Here is a 23,151-nt window from a genome sequence, read left to right on the forward strand (position 1 = left end):
ACACACACACACACCCACCCAGAGCCCCACACACACACACACACCCACCCAGAGCCCCACACACACACACCCACACACACACACACACACACACACACACACACACACACACCCCTCCCCCCCCACCTCAGCTACCGATCCCGAAATTAGAGGAACCGCGAGGAACCACGTGTCCTGGAGGCGACAGGAAAATGGTGTTTATCTGATATTCCAGTATTGATTGAAATAGGTTTCCAGATTTCATCCCTGTCTCGCCATACCAGTGTAATCTCACTGGTGACTAACTGCGCCTCAAGAAAGCCTACTGCCACCCAAGGCCGTCACTCCCTGCAAGCCTCCTCCCAGCATATCCTCCTCTCCTGCCAAGGGAATAGTGAAAAACATCTTCTGTGTATCGTGCAGCGGTACATCTGGTACAATAAAGAAGCTTTTGTAGTGATTGACAAGTTCTTGAGAGTACGCCAGTAGCTAAGTGAGCAAATGCATTCACTGAAGATGTCTGTGTACAGTCAACCCCAAAACATTTAAAATCTGGAAGGGTTAACTCCGTATTTAATCTTTGTGAGGATGATACAAGGAAGAACAGGTCGCGTTGGAAGCCAGAGTACCTGTCCTCTATGAGTCAGTCTTACATTTAGAAATCAAGAACGCAATTTGAAGGGTAATGCTGACATTCGTTGTGTGGAAAGAGTAACTCGTTAAAGAGCAGGTCGCCGCGTACGGAGGTCAGAGCCGTCCGTGGCAGGATGTGACAGAGTGCCCTCCGCCGAGATCTAGGTTTCCAGGGACCAACCTCCTCCATGGCGTGAACGCCGGCGGTCTGTGGGTGCTGCAAGAACACGTCAGAGGCAGGGACAGACACAAAATGGAGCGCGAGGTGGGCATTCCTTCTCATGGATTCCGCCACAGGCCCAGCTGTCCCTCCCCTCCCGCCGGCGCGCGGTCTCACCGCGGTGCTTGGCTGGACAGTTGCCAGGTCAGTAGCCCACAGCCACCGCTAGAGTCCTGGGCGTAGTGACGCGCCCCTCGGCACCGTCACGCATCGCTCTATACTACGAATGTTTGTTGTGGTGAGTCGAGTCAAGGCTGGGTAGCAAGTATTTCAAGTTTGAGGGGAGGGGTACTCGTGTCAGCTTTTCATGATGGGAAGAGCCCCGGGGGGAACAGTTTCGTTGGGGGCGGCTCAGAGCATTCCATACGCAAGGGCGGAGGTTTATTACAATCAGCCCGCACTTCACAGTCGGGGGGCTGTTACATTTGCACTCCAGGCCTCGGCGTAGTTGTGATTGTTACAGTCCTGCGCTTTAGGGTTGCAACATCGAAGCACTGGGAGTCGAAGGGGTGGGATGACACGAGGCATCGCTGGTAATGCAGAATTGTTACTCCCAGTATTAGAGCAGGCGGGGTAGTGGGTTGTCAGCCCACAACTCAAGCATGGGGTGGAGGGTTCGTTGCTGAACTTGCTGTCGATCACTACAGATCTGGTCTTTGGCACTGGCGGGACCCGCCTAGAGCTGCCAATGCACCGGTACTATGACATCGCACTTGTTACCACAGTACGAGAGCAGTTACTACAGCCCCGCATGGGATGACCGCTGCCTACCACAGCCGTCTGCTTCTGGCTGGCGAATGACCCTACAATCCGCACCCTACAATTATTTATTTCTGTATGCTTTTTTATAGCGCAGCGGAATTTACCCGAAGGTGTCAGAGCGCTCAATGATTCCAACATTCTATGCTGCCTCCTTAAACAGATGCCTCTTCACCCCTGAAACTCTCAACACCCCCGCCCCCGCTATTAGTACCCCACATCTAACTTAGTTTTAACCCACCCTTCTAAGATTCACCAATCACACAAAGAATTAGCTGCAGCTCTACTTGGCAGCCACGGTGGGCAGTACTTCAGGCACCCCCACATTCCTTCGAGCGAGAGCACGACATCTCCCTTTTCATAAAGCCATTCACCTAAGGATGGAATAAACCCTGCCACCACCCCCTTTCCAAAGGAACACCCCAGAAAATCTCACAGGAATCTACAATAAACAAGAAAACGGTCTCAGACTGATGAGATGGACCCTGGGATGCGTGCACTCGGACGGGCACACGGACAGCGGGAGGGGGGACGGGCACACGGACAGCGGGAGGGGGGACGGGCACACGGACAGCGGGAGGGGGGACGGGCACACGGACAGCGGGAGGGGGGACGGGCACACGGACAGCGGGAGGGGGGACGGGCACACGGACAGCGGGACGGGCACACGGGCACACGGACAGCGGGACGGGCACACGGACAGCCGGAGGGGGGACGGGCACACGGACAGCCGGAGGGGGGACGGGCACACGGACAGCCGGAGGGGGGACGGGCACACGGACAGCCGGAGGGGGGACGGGCACACGGACAGCCGGAGGGGGGACGGGCACACGGACAGCCGGAGGGGGGACGGGCACACGGACAGCCGGAGGGGGGGACGGGCACACGGACAGCCGGAGGGGGGGACGGGCACACGGACAGCCGGAGGGGGGGACGGGCACACGGACAGCCGGAGGGGGGGACGGGCACACGGACAGCCGGAGGGGGGGACGGGCACACGGACAGCCGGAGGGGGGGACGGGCACACGGACAGCCGGAGGGGGGGACGGGAACGGACAGCGAGACATCGCGCAACCCACCCCTGCAAAGGACACTTCCGAAATGGCGAAAACAAATAGTTTAAAAAAAATAAATAAAAAACACGCCCACAGCCGCATGACGTGGGCAAAAGCCTAAAATTCTCGGGAACGCCCACGAATCTGCTCCGGCTATGACAGACAGATCTCTGTTCCAATGGCTAGCCTCCATTTATGGAGCTAGCCAATGGACCAGAGAGGCGGTAACCAAGCCACATACTGTTCTCATTAGATTTCGCCTGCGCGAAACGCTGCTTGTGCAGCTTTCGACAGGCGAAAGCTAAAAATGACAATCCCTCTTTCTAAACTGTTGCCGTGAATGCAACGCCTTACAAGGGTTGAATACAACACCGCACAAGAAAATTCACGGTGTATGGGAGAATGTTTTGACATTTGCCTTTCAGAGGAAGAGTTTAAATCTGCACCAAACATAATGGAGCATTACACCCCCATCTCTTTACTGGCATAAGCTAGGAGTTTCCCGGCATGCTTTGAATTCAACTTACTTGAGCACAGATTTTATTCAGCAAGTTAAGGAAAGGCAATACTTCCCCTCTTACAATATTAACACTAAACAAAACATCTTGGAACCTACTGTTCTAGGTAAATATAGTTGCTAGCACCCACAAGACATAGGAAGCAAAATCATGTTATCTGAAACCACCCAACTCACTAAGTTGATCTGCATAGTGACGTTTTATTGTTACCTTCATTCTTTTTCTCTTTTCTTTGTTTCGTCTTCTGAAGTTCTCCTAAAAGTTTAAATAGAACATAATATTAACGTCTTATTGATCTAAGCAACACTTGGATTTAAAAAATATTACTGGCATGTTTCACATTGGATTTAAAAAATATTACTGGCATGTTTCACCCAGTGTCACTGCCCCCGTTGATCTTTGACTCTACCAATAAAAACAAATGCCTTTACAACCTACTATGATCCAAGACATAAGGCATCCATTTGAAACCCCATCTATTACAATCTTGCAATTGTAGTATAGCTTTGGTCACAAAAACATTAAGATGGGAACCAAACAGATATGCAAGAATACATCAACACTTCATTTGCATTTTTGTGTAACACTTAATTCTTAACAGTTGCCTTGTATGGATCAAACGGACTACTTTTATAATGTATGCCCATCATCAGCACAACTTACATCATCTTGTTTTCTCTTTTTAAATATGTTGTCTTCTACTTCTCCAACCGCTTGCATGATCATCTGTACGCGTTCTAAATTGACAAACCCACTGTCTGTAAGGTAGCCCTTGAGAGTGGAAGCAAAAATAAAAACACATCAATGTCTTTCAGTTCCCCATTAACAAATTAGTGTTTTGTCTGACTTCAAAACTTACCCCAGTTTTATGCACAACATTTTTATAGATGGTAACAAGACGATCAATGGCACCCTCCCTGAAATAAAGTGTAGAAAATTAAATCACACGTTATATACTGTGTAGGACATAACTAGTCAAGATGCAATTGTTTGGAAATAAAACTGAATCAATAAATAGCCTATTATTCTACATCACAATCCAATCCACACAAACTACTCAGTAAAGTATCTAAATTGTATTCCAGGGTAGCACTCATGCTTTAGCAGCAGGTTCAATGAACCTGTGCTTCCCAGAAGACTCCAACTCCAGCATTTTACCTAGACATAGCTATCCAACACCAATCCTTTTCCAGCCCCCTTTAAAAAGAAGCTAGTTATATACCTGGGTCCAAGGTTTCGAAGATTGATTGTATAACGGATTCACAACTGCATATATCTTCACCATATTGTGGTTAGGCAAGACCCAGAGATTTATATTTTTTTCAGAAAATTTTATTTTAAAAAAACCCACACACAACTTGGGCTTAAACCAGATGCATTTCTCAAAGGATTCTTCATGATATCAGCCTGTGGCACCCATCATATGGGGCTTCTTCATGTTATTTCCAGGGCATGCGGTGTTAAAAGTAAGGCTCCAATACGCTAGACTGTCAATCTCAATCAATAATTAGGGAGAGCTACATGTGAATTTTCACCAGAATCAAGCTGTGAACTTAACCTGTTGCTTTTGCACAACAAATCAGTATGCTGTGTCTACATCGTATGTGGCAGAGCTTTAGTGCAAGAATTATGCATGGTACATGAAAGACGGCCTGAATGCTTGTAAACATGCTTGCATTGAATACTAGAGACTGTATTAGCCTGGCGTAGTTCCTATAAAAAGCAGACTAATTTAACAGTAAATGTTAACAAATGTGTGCTTGATAGTCATGTTTTTCCAGTTTAGAAACCATGTTTTTTACACTGTTCACACTAATGTGACAAAGAAGTTATACACTCCACTACTCTGGGCCACATGTCGAAGGAAGCTGCAACGAAAGATAACACTGTACAGATCGGTCTTGTAAGGAAGAAGCAACGAGCACTGGCAGAACCAATGGGTCTGGTTTTAACTAATCTTTTGGCTCTGCCCATATTCATTAGCTCTTTTATAAAACGGAATTAGTGGATAAGTGGATGTAGGAAGCTGGCTCTTTATATAATATAGCAAAATATAGATCATGCAAAGAGTCCAATGGTTCTTCTAGAAGTGGACAGGGGCTTGCTCTAGCAATCCCAAAGTGCTCTTTTAGGGGGTTGTGTGGTCGAGCAGCCTTACGCTCATCGGAGGGAGTGTTAGACATTAACAAATACACACAATAGTCAATAAGTGAGTCACGGCTCACTTACCCGTGCTGGGGGACGAGGGGAGTCCTCTTCTGCCGCCGCCACCACGAGTCATTACACTGCTGAGATAGCGCCGCCGCCCCGGGACTGCAACTCCCGGCTGCCTCAGCGGCGGCGCTGCATTTCCACGCACCGCAAGCGCCAGGAGGCGCCTACAAACAGCGCTCTGCTCCGGGGCGCCGAGCTAAGCCCGGGCAAAGGGCGGGCCCTCAGAGGCCCGAGAAGGACGGGACGGGCCACCCCCCTTGCCTCCATCCGAAAGAGCGTAAAAACTCTTACCTCCGATTTAACCTTCCAACAAGGTACTTTTTGTCATCCGTTTTGGCCATTCCTATTAACTGATTGATCATTCTTTTGCAATCACGATGACACGAAAGGGGGGGGAACTAATAAAGCCATCCCACATAGGGGCTCGCCAAAAGGGACACAAGACTTACTAGGAAACAAACCCACCCAGCAATCTCCCTTAAATCCAGGGGTAAATGAACCTATACAGTCACCCGAGTGCATAACTAAATCATTCTTGCGTATCTGTCTGACTATGGGAATAGCTTAACAGGGCTAGACGAACTAAACAGACTGTGTGGAACCAAGTATACTATAGCTGCAAGCAGTCCTGTATACAATGGCGCCCCAATTGGTTCACAAAACCTGAATAACAGTCCGTACGAACGACCCCAAATTAACCCCGTATACGCCCAGAGCACAGCAACAGCACGGCCTCCACCTGGTAAAAGGCAGTGCGAGACAGAAACAAAATGGGAATCAACCTAAACATCCTAAATTGTCTTCAAACTCCCCGCTGTCTGCAATTACTTCCCCTCCAACTCCTGTTCCGGGTGAAACTGTGGGAGGGTTAGATCTTTCAGTACCGCCCTCACAGTCGTCCTTACTGACTCTCATTGAACGGCTAATTAACTCCGCCATTTCACCACTGATGGCAAAAATAGATCTTTTGGGGGATAGACTTACGGAATTAGAGACCACGATCAACACAAATCTGGCCCCCATAAAAAAAAATCAGGTATATACCAGGCAATCCCCTTCATTTGCTGTTTCTGGAACCCCTAAACCAACTGCACTAAGCACCAATGCTCAGACTTGGGCCCCAGCTCCTAATATACTAGATCCAAAGGACCCTCATCCACTGCCAAATCGTGTATCCCCACAGCGCAACATCGCCAGCTCAGGGTCATATAAAGCACCTCTTATTCATTTACCACCAGAGGCTGCTCCCTTTGTTTATGTTCTATCAGGAGTGCCACCAATCACACGGGGGAAAACTGAAACCCTACATGAGCTACAAAATAAAGTTATCCACTGGTTATCTAGGAATAGACCCTTGTCTGCTGAACTTAATGGCAGAATACTAGCTGTTAGAAGGGTGGGCTGGTTAGGTCCCCTTCGAAAGGATATCGTCGGGGATCTGGACTTAGTGAAATTCTGCAACAGAAACAGTTTCGTTTCTCCAATCTTGGTACAGACAAGAAGTTGGCCCGATACATACTGGGGACCTTCATGACTTTTACCCTCATTACCCCGCACTTAGACCAGGGGCAGGCTACACACATGCTATAGGTAAACCGGTTTGGAAAACGACCAATAGCAATCTCCCTGCACCTAACCGTCTCGATATGCAACGCTACAGAGGCTTTTATTAGGAGCCCATGGGGAGGGCGATATCTATGTAAAGGCAGGATTGCTAGAATATACTACTGCCTAAACATTCTGTAAAGTTGTTTTCATTATGAATAAGGTATGCACATCTTAAGACCGGGATCATCTCCCTTTGAACACTCTTAAATTTCACTTTTAACTTCGTCAATATTTTGCGGCCCTTGTTAAGGATGTTCTATTGTAGGTTTTTTGTATGCTTTTTTTTGTGCTTGTTTTTGTATGCTTTTATGATTTGTACAACAAAATCAAATAAAGCTATGGATTGATTGAGACACGGCTCAATAAGGAGATCCACACCAATTTAGAACACATACTTATATATATATTTAGGCACCAGTTCAATCAGGTAAGTACAATTTTCAATAAGAATACTTTTGCATTCAAAAAGTTGAAACTGCAATTTTCAGAAGCTGCAATGTTATCTTATGGGAGGAATAGCAAGTGTGGCATTCAGGTACAATACGGCTACTTTCGGGACCATTCTCCAGCAGGTAGGGCGAGTGGTGGGCCAGGTCCAAGGCAGCACCAGCAGAATACCACCAGCGGCAGTAGGGAGGCAGGGGGTCAGGGGTGCAAAACAGCATTGTGTGCACAAGGTTACTCTAAGTGGATCGGTCTTCGCGTAAAGAGGCTGGTAGCTTTGACTGAGGACAGTCAGGCTGAACCCACAGGAGTGGGGTGGGGGGGTCGGCCCTCAGGCCTCACGATGGGGACGCAGGGACACCTTTTGTCCTCTGCAACCATCACTCCGGGGCTGTGGGGAAGAGATGTCTTTTGGCATCAGGTTTTCCGTACCGGGAGCAGTTGCAATAGCGGAGACCTGCGTGTACAGGATGCAGGAGACATCGGAGAGTTCAGGGGGGCGTAACCACGGTGGACTCAGATTCTGGAGAGTTGGGGGACCACGTTTACACCGTTGGCCCACTTCACCTAGGGCTTGAAGCAATGGGTGCTGTGGGGTCATCAGACGCTCTGTTTCTGTGGTTATGAAGTCCTCGCAGAACGTTGCACGCAGGATGCAGGTCCGCTACTTCTTGGGAGGTCTTGGGTGAAGTGTTGGCAGGTCACCCGGGCTTTGGTGACTCAGCGGATGCAGGACAAGTCCTCTTTTCGTGCAATTGTCGAAGTCAGCAGGCTGTCCGGCAGGGGTGGTGGCAAGTAAGTTACTGGGGTTCAGTTCTTGCTCTTTGTGACTCTTCAGGTCAGTCTTATTTGGTGCTGGTAGGGTCAGTTGCTCTTGTGCCAAGGGCTGCTCCTAATTCTTGAATTTAGGGGTGTCAGCGGAGTGTAGGATAGTAGCCAACTGACTACTTATCCTTGCGTTCACTACGTCCCCTATAGGACCCCTTCCTGTGGGAAATGATTTGATTGATTTTTAAATTTATAAAGCGCAACGAATGCCCGGAGGAGTCTTGGCGCTGAGGACTAAGAAGATGCCAGAGTAGGTGCAGGGACGAATTAAAGGTCTGCTCGGAATAGCCAGGTTTTTAGTGATTTCCTGAATGAGGTTAGATTCTGGCTGTTTTTGATTGAGAATGGTAGGAGATTCCAGAGTTTTGCCGCTCTTAGTAAAAAACTCATTCCTCCCCAACACACCTGCTTGAACCTAGGTACATGAAGCAGTTTCAATTGTGCAGATCTGAGATTTCCTGGACGGAACAGTGTTTTATCCTAGAAGTCAAGTAAGAGAGTCCCCATCCTTGGAGTGCCTTAACCACAATACAAAGTGACTTGAATAGGATTCTTTTCCAGACCGGCAGCCAGTGGAGAGCTGCTAGCCGCTGGGACACTGATTCGTGCCTGTAGATGTTCAAGATCAATCTGGCTTCTGCATTCTGCAGGCGTTGGAGCTTACTCAAATGCTGTGTTTGAATCCCTAGGGCAAGTGCATTACCATAATCCAGCCTGGAGATTGCAAGGGCGGTTACCACGGTTTTCAGGGCATCCAGGGAATGAAAGACCGAATCTTTCTGATGAGTTTTATTATAGCCCAGAACTTCGCTGCAAGGCAGTTGATCTGGCTATCGAAAGTTAGCAGACAGTCAAAAATCACCCCTAGATTTCTGACCTTGGAAACTGGTGGAGGGCATTCGCCCAGCTCAGTGGGACACCATTTTGAAGACCAACCTAAGGGATTGGCACCCAACAGTAGGACTTTCGCTTTGTTGCAGTGTAATTTTAGGCAATTCGATTGCATCCAGTTGTTAACGTGGGACATGCAGGTGTTAAAACGTTCTGCCACCTAGTCTTCATTGTTGGTGATTGACACTACAATTTGTGTGTCATCTGCATAGCAGATTACTGAGAACCCAAATTGTCTAATCAGTGCGGCCAATGGGGCCACATAGACATTGAAGAGCGTGGGGCTCAAAGAAGAGCCTTGCGGTACTCCACAGTGAAGATTGAAGGTTTGTGAACTTATTCCATCAACTTCTATTCTGAAAGATCTTTCAGAGAGATAAGATGAGTCGTAGCGGATTTGTGGACACCCAGCTCAGACAGTCTCATAATTCGTAGATTGTGGTGGACGGTATCGAAGGCCGCCGATAAGTCTAATAATATCAAGGCTGCCTTACCTCCTCAGTCTAGGGATTTCCCGAGCTCTTCACTTGCAGTGATTAAGGCAGATTCAGTCCCATGGTCTTCTCTGAACCCATTTTGAGAGTGGTCTAGCAGATAGTTAGTGGTGATGAAGGTAGAAAGCTGTACATGGAGTATTTTCTCCAGAACCTTAGCGAAAAAGGAATTCAGAAGATAGGCCGATAACTATTGTGATCATTGGGGTTCAGGTGGGGTTTTTTCAGCAAAGGAAGCACGGAAGCGGTTTTCCAGGCCTCAGGGAAATTCCCATGAAGTATAATTCCAGAGAACAGCTCATTTAATTGAGCGCTGAGCAACACCGGACAGATATGGAATATTTTAGGGGGACATGGATCTGAGGGGGCCCCCGATTTAGTTTCTTTAATAGTTTGTGTAATTTGATCCATGCTGGGTTGGCAAAATGAGAAACTAGGAGAATTTAGGACGGAGACAGTTTTTGTCGGAGGCAGTTTATTAAGGGTATTTAACAAGGGTGTCATATACTGCTTGCACCTGGTCGGCAAAAGCTTGGCCCAGAGTGTTACAGAACTCTGGGCTGTCGCCTGTAGTGGTTTTGTCAAGCAGTCTGGCCAGTTTTTTTAACCGTCTTGATGAGCTCTTTGCTTGAGTTGTTAGTTGCCGAAATTTTAGCAGCATTGTATCTGCATTTTTCCTCCCTGATTAGCTTTATACATGGCCAAAAACTGGGCATATTTTATTTTCAATTCCATATTATAGTTTAGTCTCCATTATTTATCTGTCCTTCTACATAGCTGTTTGAGTCCTTAGCTTGTATGAAAACCAAGGTTCCGACAGTTATGAGAGGAGCAGCTATGTTGGCTGCCTATGCAATCCATTTAGTTAGATTGTGGACCGCCAAGTTGGTGTCAGGCCGAAAGTTAGGTTCCTTCGCCTGAAGTAGTGTGAAAGTGGTCTAGGTCGATTTTGGCCCGGTTACGATAGGAATGAATCACAGGAGGATCGGACCCTGCTTTTTCTTGGGGAGTAGCCTTGATTGTAAATATGATTGTCTATGGTCTGACCATACTACCGGAAGTATCTTGTGTATCTTAATCTTGGAATTGGAAGTGAAAATACCATCGAGGGTGTGTCCGGCATCGTGGGTGCTCTATTTGATCAGTTGCTCTAAGCCCAGGCCCACCATTACCTCGAGAAGTTCGACGTTAGAGACGTCAGAGACATTCTCTAGGTGGTAGTTAAAGTCACCAAGAACAGTGTATTTTGTGTAATTTATGCTAGCTTCCAAGAATGGGGTAAGTAAGTCGAGCAAAGTTAGCTGGGCTCTAGGCGGTCGATAAATTAATAGGCCATTCAAGGAATCATTAGGATTAAGTAGGATCTGAAATGTGAGCAGTTCGCAGTCCTGTGAGGTGCCCAGTGAGGATGCCTTTAATGATATTTCCTCTTTAGCGATGATCGCAAGTCCGCCACCTCGTTTATTGGTTCTGTCTGCTCTGGTAATTTGAAAATCAGGGGGAAAAAGCATGTAGTAAATCCGGGTCAGAGGTCTCATTAGCCCAGGTTTCCGTAACAAATACTAGATCTAGCTTGAGACTGTCTATCATCTCCGCCATTTCCTTAATATGTCGGATTAGTGAGCAAGTGTTAAGTAGCATAGCCCTGATCTCTTTGGTAGGCTCTTGCTGCTTTAGTTTAGTTGAAGGTAACAACTGTTTAATTGGGTCATAAGAGAGACACAGATTGCAGTTTGGGCACTTACGTAGCTCCATCAAAGGGTTAAGCCTGGGGCAACAGGGAGACGCTGACCTGGGTCTCCAACGTAATAGGTCTTCCCTAGAGTAGATATGTACTGGACTAGAGGGATGCAGGGGTTCTGGCCCCCGGGCCAGGGCCAGGCGCAGACGGGCTTGCCATTGGCGCACTGCCGGCGCGCGCATATGCTTCCCTCTAAATACTGGTGTGAGCCCAAGAAAATAGACGCTAACCACCCAGAAGCCAAGAATTCCACCCTCCAGGAGGCCCTCCAAACAAACGGCACACGCCGCATCGTACCGGGGCCGAGGAGTAGCCGGGAATTGGATATGGTAAGTGAAATTTAAAAGCAAATAAATGAAATCAAGAACTGTGTACCATAACAGAGAAAACGTTTTTAAAGGTAACCGCACCGCAGCTGACAGCGGCCATGCTGTGTCTGCTGCACGTGCGCAAATGCTTCCCCCTAAATACTGGTGTGAGCACAAGAAGCTAGAGCGCTAACCACCCGTAAGCCAAGAATTCCACCCTCCAGGAGGCCCTCCGAACAAACGGCACACACCGCGGACTGGGGCCGAGGATATGGGCATAACCCCGTCCAAGAATTCCTAGGTTTGCCATCACAAAGATGGCTAAAGCATTGTGGCCACTTCAGTTAGCCCACCTTAAAGGTGGTACTAGCCTTGGGGTTTGCACGCCTACCTGACTGACACATTTTCCCACATGTCCAGGGGCCAACGGCTCTGGGCAGAGGGGGCGGGGGGCATGCTCTGTGAGAGGAGCAAGATTTGCATTTCAAATTGGAGGGCTTCTTTAATCAGCAGGTCATCCTGAGGGAGGCGGTGTGAACAGCCTCTTCCCGTGCAGACTGTTTCTGACCTCCAGAGAACAGAGGCCCTCACCCTGAGAGGTCAGAAATCTGTCCCGAGGTGCAAGGCAGAGACCAGTCAGCAAACCAGAGGCTGGTAGGTTTTCAGGCGGTACCTCTAAGGTACCCTCTGTGTGCATGTACTCACATATCCACCACTGGGATCAGGATGGGTTTCTTAACAGGAGATGTTTGATAACAAAATTCCCTATGTTCAGTGAAGCCATCATGTGGCTGTGGAACTCATTTTCACCAGTGTCCAGCACATGGGTTAAAATTGCTGCCCTGGGGTTGGCCAAAAACATGGCCGGGTAAGTCGGGAGCCATCTGAGCTTCGGCGAGCCGGCCAGATGCGACATCTTTAAAGACGTCCAGAGGTCCCCTAACTGCTGCCACGAGACACAGGAGAGTCCCGTCGTGCGGTGGGTGAGGATGAAGTCGGGGACAGAGGCTTACCGGGCAGTGAAATCCACCGGCGAGCTGCGGCCTCCCTGAGGGACGCGGAGGCAGTACTAAAATGGCGGCGCCCTGACGGACTGAGGCGGCAGCGAGAGAGACGCGCCGGGAGGTCCAGAGCCTCGGGACTGCCTGCGGGCGATCGAGTGGAGGCGGAGTGGCACCAGGGCTTCAGCGACGGAACACCGTGCAGCCACCTCTAGAACAGGTGCCACGACGGAAGCACAGACACGAGGAGGTGAGCCCGTCTGCAGGTCCGGAGGGGTGCCAGCGCCAAGTCGGGCGGCCACGAAGTGCGCTAGATGCACCCGACTGCGCCCCACGGGGAGAGAGGAGCGCACACCCTCTGCAAGCAAGGAGAAGGCAGCGGGAGCAGCGAGGCCTGACGCCAGAACACCTACGCTAGAGGAGGCCTTCGAATGGGCTAGACCGATTGGGCCCGGAAGGTACTGGCAGTTGCGGTGCAGCCTGGGGAGAGCGCCATACGCCGATGGAGTGAGAAACCACGATAAACGGGGGTGCATATGGCCGAGTGGGAGCTGGACTAACGACCGGGAGACGAGGGCTTTCCAGCCGGCCCCCGGGACACCCTACTCTTGCCCATTTCTTCCTCCCCCTCCTAGCCTGGATGTGCGCACGGATGTAGCGTCAAGCACACAAACCTTTTAGCCCGGCCTAGGTTTGAAGAAGAGGGCGCTTGAGGCCCCCGTGGGCCCTCGAACGGAAGGGACTGAGTGCCATAACTACACAACCGGAGCTGCAGAGACCAGGTGGAGCAGAGCTGCATTGGAGACCGGGGCCTATAGGCCGGAACACAGGAGGTAGGGAGCAGTCTACGGGGCCCTCGCTGACACTGCAGTTGCCCGTGAGTTCAGAATGGGCAAGAAGGAAGCAGCCGCCAAGGCCCCACGCTGGGGTACACTAGATCTCTATGCGACGGGCCCCCCCTGCTGCGGAATCAGACTCCTCCGGTCCACGCTCTGACACGGCTCTCCTGATGGGGGCTATACAGGCATCTAGGGAAGACCTCCAGATCGGCTTTAGAGGTCAAGATCGGGGAAGTGGGCTCGGAGGTCACGCTATTGCAGCAGGACTTTCGCAATTTGACGGAGAGGGTGACCACGGCGGAGACCAGGCTGGGGGAGGCGGAGGATATTGAATATGCTACTTACCAGTATGCATCTGTTCTTGGCATGTAGGGCTGCTGACATTCATATCTATAGCATAGATCGCCGCCTAGTGTTGGGTCCGGATGATTGCACATTGTTGTCCTGGAAGAGTCTTCGAAGTATCACGAGATAGGTGGCTCCTCCCCTGGACTACAGTGCGCATGGGCATCAACTCCATCCCCAGATTGTTTTTAGCCATTGTGGCGAAGATGGAGTGTAACGGTGTGAGCGATGACCATGCTAAGAGTAAGTGGAATTCTGCAGCCGCTACAGGCGCCGGGGAGGAGGGTGGGCGATATTAATGTCAGCAGCCCTACATGCCAAGAACAGATGCATACTGGTAAGTAGCATATTCAGTTCAAGGCATGTGGGCTGCTGAATTCATATCTATAGCATAGAATACATAGCAGTCCCTCCATTATTGGCGGCCGCCTGTGCCAGCTGCAGATGTCTGAAAAAGTGTCTTTAGAACAGCCTGTCCTACAGCTGCTTGGAGAGCACATCTACACAGTAGTGTTTAGTAAATGTGTGTGGTGTAGACCATGAGGCTGCTCTACAGATGTCTTCCAAAGGGATGTTACCAAGGAAAGCCATGGAGGCCCCCAACTTGCGGGTGGAGTGGGCTCTGGGTGGGACCGTTAAAGTGCGCTTAGCTTTTAGATAACAAATCTGAATACACTTAACGATCCACCTGGCTATCCCTGCTTTGGAAATGGGGTTGCCTTTGTGTTGGGCAGAAAAGGCAACAAAGAGTTGTTTAGTCTTCCTAAAATCTTTGGTCCTATCAATATAGTACATCAATGCTCGCTTGACGTCAAGAGTGTGGAGCATTCTTTCAGCTACCGTCTCTGGATTCTGAAAGAACACAGGCAGTTCAATAGTCTGATTGACATGGAACTGCGAAACCACCTTAGGAAGAAATTTAGGGATAGTGCGCAGCACCACCCTGTTTGAGTGAATTTGGATGAATGGCTCTTGTACGGTGAGCGCTTGGAGCTCACCAACACGTCGCAGTGACGTAATGGCTATCAGGAAGGCCACTTTCCAGGTCAAGAATTGAATCTCGCAGGAATGTAGAGGCTCAAAAGGTGGTTCCATTAGCCTGGTGAGGACCACATTAAGGTTCCATACAGGAGCTGGCGGGGTCCTGGGAGGAGTGACTCGTTTCAGTCCTTCTAGAAAGGCCTTAATGGCAGGCACCCTGAAAACAGAGATGCTGCCTGTTTTGGAGATAGGCTGCAATGGCGGATAAGTGTATCCGAATGGAAGCGTACGCCAGATTACATTTGTAAAGATGTAACAAATAACAAATGATGTTGTGCGTAGATGCATCTAGCGGGTTGATATTGTGTTCTGCACAGTAAATAACAAACCGCTTCCATTTAGCTGCATAGCATGCTCTGGTGGTGGGCTTCCTCGCCTCCCGTATGATATCGATGCAGTCGGGAAGCAAGTTAAGGTAGCCAAATTCTAAGACCTCAGGAGCCAGATCGCCAGGTTGAGCTGTTGCGGATCTGGGTGCTGAATGTCGCCATGGCTCTGCGTCAAAAGTCTGGGTGTGAGGTAAGCCTTTGATGCGGTACCACGGATAGTTCCAGAAACGTGGTGTACCATGGTTGGCGTGCCCACGTTGGAGCAACCAGGATGAGTGTCAGAGTGTTGCTTTAGCTTTCATGACACCAGCAAGGTGCTTGGGAAAAAGCATACGCAAATTTGCCTGACCAGTTCATCCATATCGCATTGCCCTGCGACTGTGGGTGAGGGAACCTGGCGGCAAAGCTTTGGCATTTTGCGTTTTACCTTGTGGCGAAGAGGTCTATCTCTGGATGACCCCACTGCTGGAAGTACGGGTGGAGTACTGATGGGTGTATCTCCCACTCGTGCATCTGGTGGCTGTACCTGCTGAGCAGATCCGCCATCTGATGGTCTTTGCCCAGGGAGGTGCTCCGCCATGAGGAAGATGTTCCTCTGAATGGTCTCCAAAATTAGAGAGTCTCTCAGGGACCAGAAAGGACTGGGTAATAAGAACTATATCAAAATATTTCCTTTCTGTGTATTAATCTTTCAGTTGGTGACCATACGGCCTACACACACTTCAATTATTGTCACATTATAATTACCATCTTATGATTACCAATAGTGCGCCACACATAAATGTTATTCTTTGTAACTCTCAAAGTTTTATTTATATATTTTTTGTAAAAGATTTTTTTAAAATCAAGAACATATTACATTGGTACACCTTATGGATACAGCTATATTTATAAAAAGTGTGCTCTGTTACAATTTTATCCACTGTCTAACAAATCCAAATTACGGTATCTACTGCAGTCACACCACAGTTTTAAGAATCCTGGTGTAGTCACATTAAATGCATTATACAAACAAGTTATACACAGTAAAAAGTCCCATTGTCGACGCGTTTCGGTGTGTAGATATACATTTGTGGCACCTTCCTCAGGACAGACGTAATGTTAAAACCAATGATTTGAACTTCTTTCTACAAAAAAACACAAATAAATATAATCAATACTTTATACCTATAGAGAGTTTTTTCTGACTAAGTGTGGGCTATTCTTAGTAAGGTTCACTTTTGATATATCCAATGCTCTTACTTGGATTTTAGATTTTAGGGTCCTTGTATTAGTCTTTCAGGACTTCTTCGCTTTTCATGTAGCGTTCACATAGGTTCGTTCTCACCATCTACATTTCTTTTCAATGGCCTTTCTATAGACAGAAAGCACGGAGTTCTACACCATACTGAAAATGAGTATTTGGCTGATATGTACCAATCTACTACGTTACTTACTCTTGGGGTTTCTATATGGCCCCTTCAAGAGAACGTCTTAATATAGCAGAAGCCCTTCTCAGTGTGAGGTCCATTTCTATTCTGCACTTTTCCGCGCCCATAAACAGTGCACATTTACTTTGGTGGTTTTTTATATTAAGACCTCATTTACAATTACTAGTACTGTATGGAACTGATGGCACCTATACATACACGTGGCTTTTGTTAATATAGCCGACACCCAGGCTTTTCTTACTCACACCGCCTCGCAGGGTCTAGTATCACCTGTTCTCAAAAGACATGTGCTTGTATTTTAATCAGTCCAATGTCTTAATTTCTAGTTGTTATACCCTAACTTGGGCTAAGACATACATACCTTGTCGGGGTGAGGGTTTCTTTAAAGTGCCCAGGATGCAGCTGTTAATATTCTTAAGCCGTTATTGGTGTTCACTGATTGGTGGAGGATTTCACTTCCCTCTTTTCCAACCTGGGTAGTAAACAACATATTTCAAGTGGAGGTCACTTATATGTTGACACTCTCACACTCCCTAGTTGTTACATTAGGGCTATTTTGGAGTTACTCTTATGTTTTTTAGTAAGTCTAGAACTCCTCTCCGTGGTGCAAGTTAGGGTCCCACTCTATTTCTATATTCTTACCCTTAAACTATTGCCAATGGGGTAGTTATGCGCTAAGACTGTAGTCCCGGGCCAGAGGTTCACGCTCCCTCTCACCTACCCGCCTGACTCACGGGGACAGAGTGCTCACCTTTTCAGTGCGGGCATACAGCACTTCAGCATACGTCGGACCTTCAACTGGCGGCTCCCTCCTTCCGGCTGCTTCTACTAGCCAGGCTCGGAGGTGCCGTCCTTATATACTTTTGTGCTGAATTCAATTAATCCCAATTGTTCAATTATTCAATTATAGCGAGGGACAGACGCCATGATTGTAGTTTATCCCCGAGTGAGGCTGAAAACTTCCGACCTCTCAATTGTTTTATAAAGACACTACATGTTTGTACTTAATTGGCGCTGCCCTAAGTGAGGCGTGCATTATCCTTTTGGTTTTGTAAACTACAGGGTTATGGTTATCCTCAGAAACCGGTTCGCGTTTACTAATGCTAGTACTCGCGGTTCCCGTGTCTCCGCGCCATTTTGGTAGTTTTTTTATTGTTGTAAACTACCAGGATACGTGTTCGCGCCCCGGGGTCGTCAGAAAAATGTGTTACCGGTATTCACTTCTTTTTTGTTATTGATACCAGCTACGCACCGGGTATTTTTCCTATTTATTTAAAGACGTCGCGAACCACTCATTTTTTATTAATACCCTTTTTCTAGAGTCGTCCTCTTAATGCTCCATTTCTGCCGATTTGAATCCGGCACACGCTATCTTTCTCCAAACACCATTAAGGTATTTGATGCCGATTCAATCATGGTGCTACGTTGATTAGGAAAACGTTACTATTTTTCCAGTGCAGAATAGTAAAAGATTCCCACTATTTCATAATCGATTTCTATTATCTTACCGTGAGCTTAATCCTCAACCTAGTGTTTGAGGAGACAGATCTACTTAGGTTGACCAATTCATTAATACTGGTACAGTGATACATCATATTCCACAAGTGGTAACTGCCGGAATGTTGCAGCATTTTAAACACATTCTACAAATATCTTACAAATTCCGTAGGGTAGGGATAAATTCACATATGTCATGTTGTCTCAGTTCATTTCATGCAGTGATTAGTGTTAGACAACTGGTTTCATACAGGGCTATTACAATATGCCTAATACACATTCTACAGATATTGCACAAAGGGTGGGTATATCCACATATGTCATGTTATCTAACTGATAAGTTGGAGGTGCAGGGGATAACCCACTGGATGAATGAACACGTCAATTGTCGCACTGCAAACGTAGTGTATCTATTGCTGTGTCCATGCAATAAATGTTATATTGGCGAAACAGGGCGCGAAATGCGTTTACGCCTGACAGAACATCGTTCCGCGATCAGAAACCAAAAAAAGAACGCCCCACTGGTAGATCATTGGATAGCGGAAAAACACAACCTTGATGAAATCAAGTGGTTCATTTTGGAAAAGATTAAGATCTCTGCAAGAGGGGGGGATCTGAATAAAAAACGAAAACAAAGGGAACAATTCTATATGTCTAAATTTAAGTCATACTACCACGGGTTAAATTCCCGGGAGGAGTGGGACAGAATGATTAGATAACATGACATATGTGGATATACCCACCCTTTGTGCAATATCTGTAGAATGTGTATTAGGCATATTGTAATAGCCCTGTATGAAACCAGTTGTCTGTAACACTAATCACTGCATGAAATGAACTGAGACAACATGACATATGTGAATTTATCCCTACCCTACGGAATTTGTAAGATATTTGTAGAATGTGTTTAAAATGCTGCAACATTCCGGCAGTTACCACTTGTGGAATATGATGTATCACTGTACCAGTATTAATGAATTGGTCAACCTAAGTAGATCTGTCTCCTCAAACACTAGGTTGAGGATTAAGCTCACGGTAAGATAATAGAAATCGATTATGAAATAGTGGGAGTCTTTTACTATTCTGCACTGGAAAAATAGTAACGTTTTCCTAATCAACGTAGCACCATGATTGAATCGGCATCAAATACCTTAATGGTGTTTGGAGAAAGATAGCGTGTGCCGGATTCAAATCGGCAGAAATGGAGCATTAAGAGGACGACTCTAGAAAAAGGGTATTAATAAAAAATGAGTGGTTCGCGACGTCTTTAAATAAATAGGAAAAATACCCGGTGCGTAGCTGGTATCAATAACAAAAAAGAAGTGAATACCGGTAACACATTTTTCTGACGACCCCGGGGCGCGAACACGTATCCTGGTAGTTTACAACAATAAAAAAACGACCAAAATGGCGCGGAGACACGGGAACCGCGAGTACTAGCATTAGTAAACGCGAACCGGTTTCTGAGGATAACCATAACCCTGTAGTTTACAAAACCAAAAGGATAATGCACGCCTCACTTAGGGCAGCGCCAATTAAGTACAAACATGTAGTGTCTTTATAAAACAATTGAGAGGTCGGAAGTTTTCAGCCTCACTCGGGGATAAACTACAATCATGGCGTCTGTCCCTCGCTATAATTGAATAATTGAACAATTGGGATTAATTGAATTCAGCACAAAAGTATATAAGGACGGCACCTCCGAGCCTGGCTAGTAGAAGCAGCCGGAAGGAGGGAGCCGCCAGTTGAAGGTCCGACGTATGCTGAAGTGCTGTATGCCCGCACTGAAAAGGTGAGCACTCTGTCCCCGTGAGTCAGGCGGGTAGGTGAGAGGGAGCGTGAACCTCTGGCCCGGGACTACAGTCTTAGCGCATAACTACCCCATTGGCAATAGTTTAAGGGTAAGAATATAGAAATAGAGTGGGACCCTAACTTGCACCACGGAGAGGAGTTCTAGACTTACTAAAAAACATAAGAGTAACTCCAAAATAGCCCTAATGTAACAACTAGGGAGTGTGAGAGTGTCAACATATAAGTGACCTCCACTTGAAATATGTTGTGTTTACTACCCAGGTTGGAAAAGAGGGAAGTGAAATCCTCCACCAATCAGTGAACACCAATAACGGCTTAAGAATATTAACAGCTGCATCCTGGGCACTTTAAAGAAACCCTCACCCCGACAAGGTATGTATGTCTTAGCCCAAGTTAGGGTATAACAACTAGAAATTAAGACATTGGACTGATTAAAATACAAGCACATGTCTTTTGAGAACAGGTGATACTAGACCCTGCGAGGCGGTGTGAGCAAGAAAAGCCTGGGTGTCGGCTATATTAACAAAAGCCACGGGTATGTATAGGTGCCATCAGTTCCATACAGTACTAGTAATTGTAAATGAGGTCCTAATATAAAAAACCACCAAAGTAAATGTGCACTGTTTATAGGCGCGGAAAAGTGCAGAATAGAAACGGACCTCACACTGAGAAGGGCTTCTGCTATATTAAGACGTTCTCTTGAAGGGGCCATATAGAAACCCCAAGAGTAAGTAACGTAGTAGATTGGTACATATCAGCCAAATACTCATTTTCAGTATGGTGTATAACTCCATGCTTTCTGTCTATAGAAAGGCCATTGAAAAGAAATGTAGATGGTGAGAACGAACCTATGTGAACGCTACATGAAAAGCGAAGAAGTCCTGAAAGACTAATACAAGGACCCTAAAATCTAAAATCCAAGTAAGAGCATTGGATATATCAAAAGTGAACCTTACTAAGAATAGCCCACACTTAGTCAGAAAAAACTCTCTATAGGTATAAAGTATTGATTATATTTATTTGTGTTTTTTTGTAGAAAGAAGTTCAAATCATTGGTTTTAACATTACGTCTGTCCTGAGGAAGGTGCCACAAATGTATATCTACGCACCGAAACGCGTCGACAATGGGACTTTTTACTGTGTATAACTTGTTTGTATAATGCATTTAATGTGACTACACCAGGATTCTTAAAACTGTGGTGTGACTCTGCAGTAGATACCGTAATTTGGATTTGTTAGACAGTGGATAAAATTGTAACAGAGCACACTTTTTATAAATATAGCTGTATCCATAAGGTGTACCAATGTAATATGTTCTTGATTTAAAAAAAATCTTTTACAAAAAATATATAAATAAAACTTTGAGAGTTACAAAGAATAACATTTATGTGTGGCGCACTATTGGTAATCATAAGATGGTAATTATAATGTGACAATAATTGAAGTGTGTAGGCCGTATGGTCACCAACTGAAAGATTAATACACAGAAAGGAAATATTTTGATATAGTTCCTCTGAATGGCCCACTTCCACATGCTCCGAGCCAGATGAGACAACTGGAGTGTGTGCCTCCCTGCTTCTGGATATAGTACATTGCTGTCATGTTGTCCGTCCGGATCAACACGACCTCGTTGCACAGATGTACTTTGAATGCCTTCATTGCCATGAAGATTGCCATCAGTTCCAGGTAGTTGATGTGCATCCCCTGTTGCTGCGTTGTCCATAGTCCCTGCACTGTGTAGTGGAGTACATGAGCTCCCCATCCCTGGAAAGATGAGTCTGTCAGGATAATCTTTGGCACAGGCTCTTGGAACGGTCGGCCCTTGCAAAGGTTTTGTGGATTCCACCAATGCAGAGAGTTGAATGCCCGACCGGTCACCAACACTAGGTCCTTCAACTGTCCTTGAGCCCGATTCCACTGACGTGCTAAGCACTCCTGAAGCGGACGCATATGTAGTCTCGCGTGCGGGACTATGAAGATGCAGGACGCCATCATGCCTATCAACTGCATGAACACTCTTGCTGGAAGCGAGTGTTGCGGTCTGAACCTCTGGATCCACGACTGAATGCTGTTGATCCTCACAGAATTGGGCTGAGCCGTGGCCGCCAGAGTATTTATAGTCGCTCCTAGATACTGCCGCACATGTGCTGGCTGAAGGTGCGACTTTGGATAATTCAGTGAGAATCCCAGATCGTGAAGCAGGTGAATGGTGTGGGACATGTTGGCAGCGCACTGCTGGGCCGACTTTGCTTGGACAAGCCAGTCGTCCAGATAAGGGTAAACTTGAACGTTGTTCCTCCTGACGTGCACAGCCACTGTCGCCAGGCATTTTGTGAATACCCTGGGTGCTGTGGTCACCCCGAAGGGGAAGACCTTGAATTGATAATGCAGATTTTGAATGGTGAGTCTGAGGTATTTTCTGTGTGATGGATGTAGTGGAATGTGAAAGTATGCATCCTTGAGATCTAAGGTTGCGAGGAAGTCTCCACGATTGAGCAACGGAAGAACCTGCTGCAGTGTCAGCATGTGAAAATGTTCGAGAGAATATATTGGTTGAGGGGTCTGAGGTCCAGTATGGGTCTGAGGGACCCGTCCTTCTTTGGAATTAAGAAGTATAGGGAGTACACTCCCGTGCCTTCTTCCTCCACTGGCACGAGCTCGATTGCCCCTTTTTGCAGCATGACAAGAACCTCTTGCTGCAATAAGTGCAAATGCTCTGTGGACATAGGACGGTGTTTTGGTGGTATGTAGGGTGGAGTGGATGTTAACTCCAGACAATAACCGAACTGTAGGAGTTTTCTGACCCACCCGTCTGTGGTGATGGATTTCCAGACTGGCAGGAACTGCTGGAGTCTCTCCCCCCCCCACCCCCGACAGGTGTGGTATGGTCGGGGGCAGTGACAGGGCGTCACCGTTTGTTGGTGGCGGAGGAACGGGAGTTGTTGTTTCCTCTGCCTCTGCCCTTGGCACTGTTGCCCCGAGAGCCGCCTCTCCTCTGCTTGGTGTAAGAGGACTGTGCCCCACCTTTAGTGTATTGCGTTTGCTGGGACATTTGGCCTCTGGAAACACCTCTATTGCTTGAGCGACGAAAAGTACTGCCTCTAAACTGTTGAGACTGGAGAGCTCCCATCGACTTTGCAGTCTCGGTATCCTTTATCTTTTCCA

General features: G+C 47.2%; 1 protein-coding gene across 2 annotated transcripts in view; it reads right to left on the reverse strand.

The window, feature by feature from the left end:
• XRN2 (5'-3' exoribonuclease 2) overlaps nucleotides 1-23,151 on the reverse strand; it is a 372,302-nt gene that overhangs the window by 253,545 nt on the left and 95,606 nt on the right. For both annotated transcript variants that reach the window (XM_078649322.1, XM_078649323.1), the window contains exons 12-14: nucleotides 4,024-4,081; nucleotides 3,828-3,935; nucleotides 3,375-3,419 (exon numbers count right to left, since the gene is read on the reverse strand). In XM_078649322.1, the coding sequence (XP_078505448.1) occupies nucleotides 3,375-3,419; nucleotides 3,828-3,935; nucleotides 4,024-4,081 (211 nt within the window). The remainder of the gene's footprint in view (nucleotides 1-3,374; nucleotides 3,420-3,827; nucleotides 3,936-4,023; nucleotides 4,082-23,151) is intronic.

Source organism: Lissotriton helveticus, chromosome 6 (genome assembly GCF_964261635.1).
Source record: "Lissotriton helveticus chromosome 6, aLisHel1.1, whole genome shotgun sequence".
NCBI classification, from domain to species: domain Eukaryota; kingdom Metazoa; phylum Chordata; class Amphibia; order Caudata; family Salamandridae; genus Lissotriton; species Lissotriton helveticus.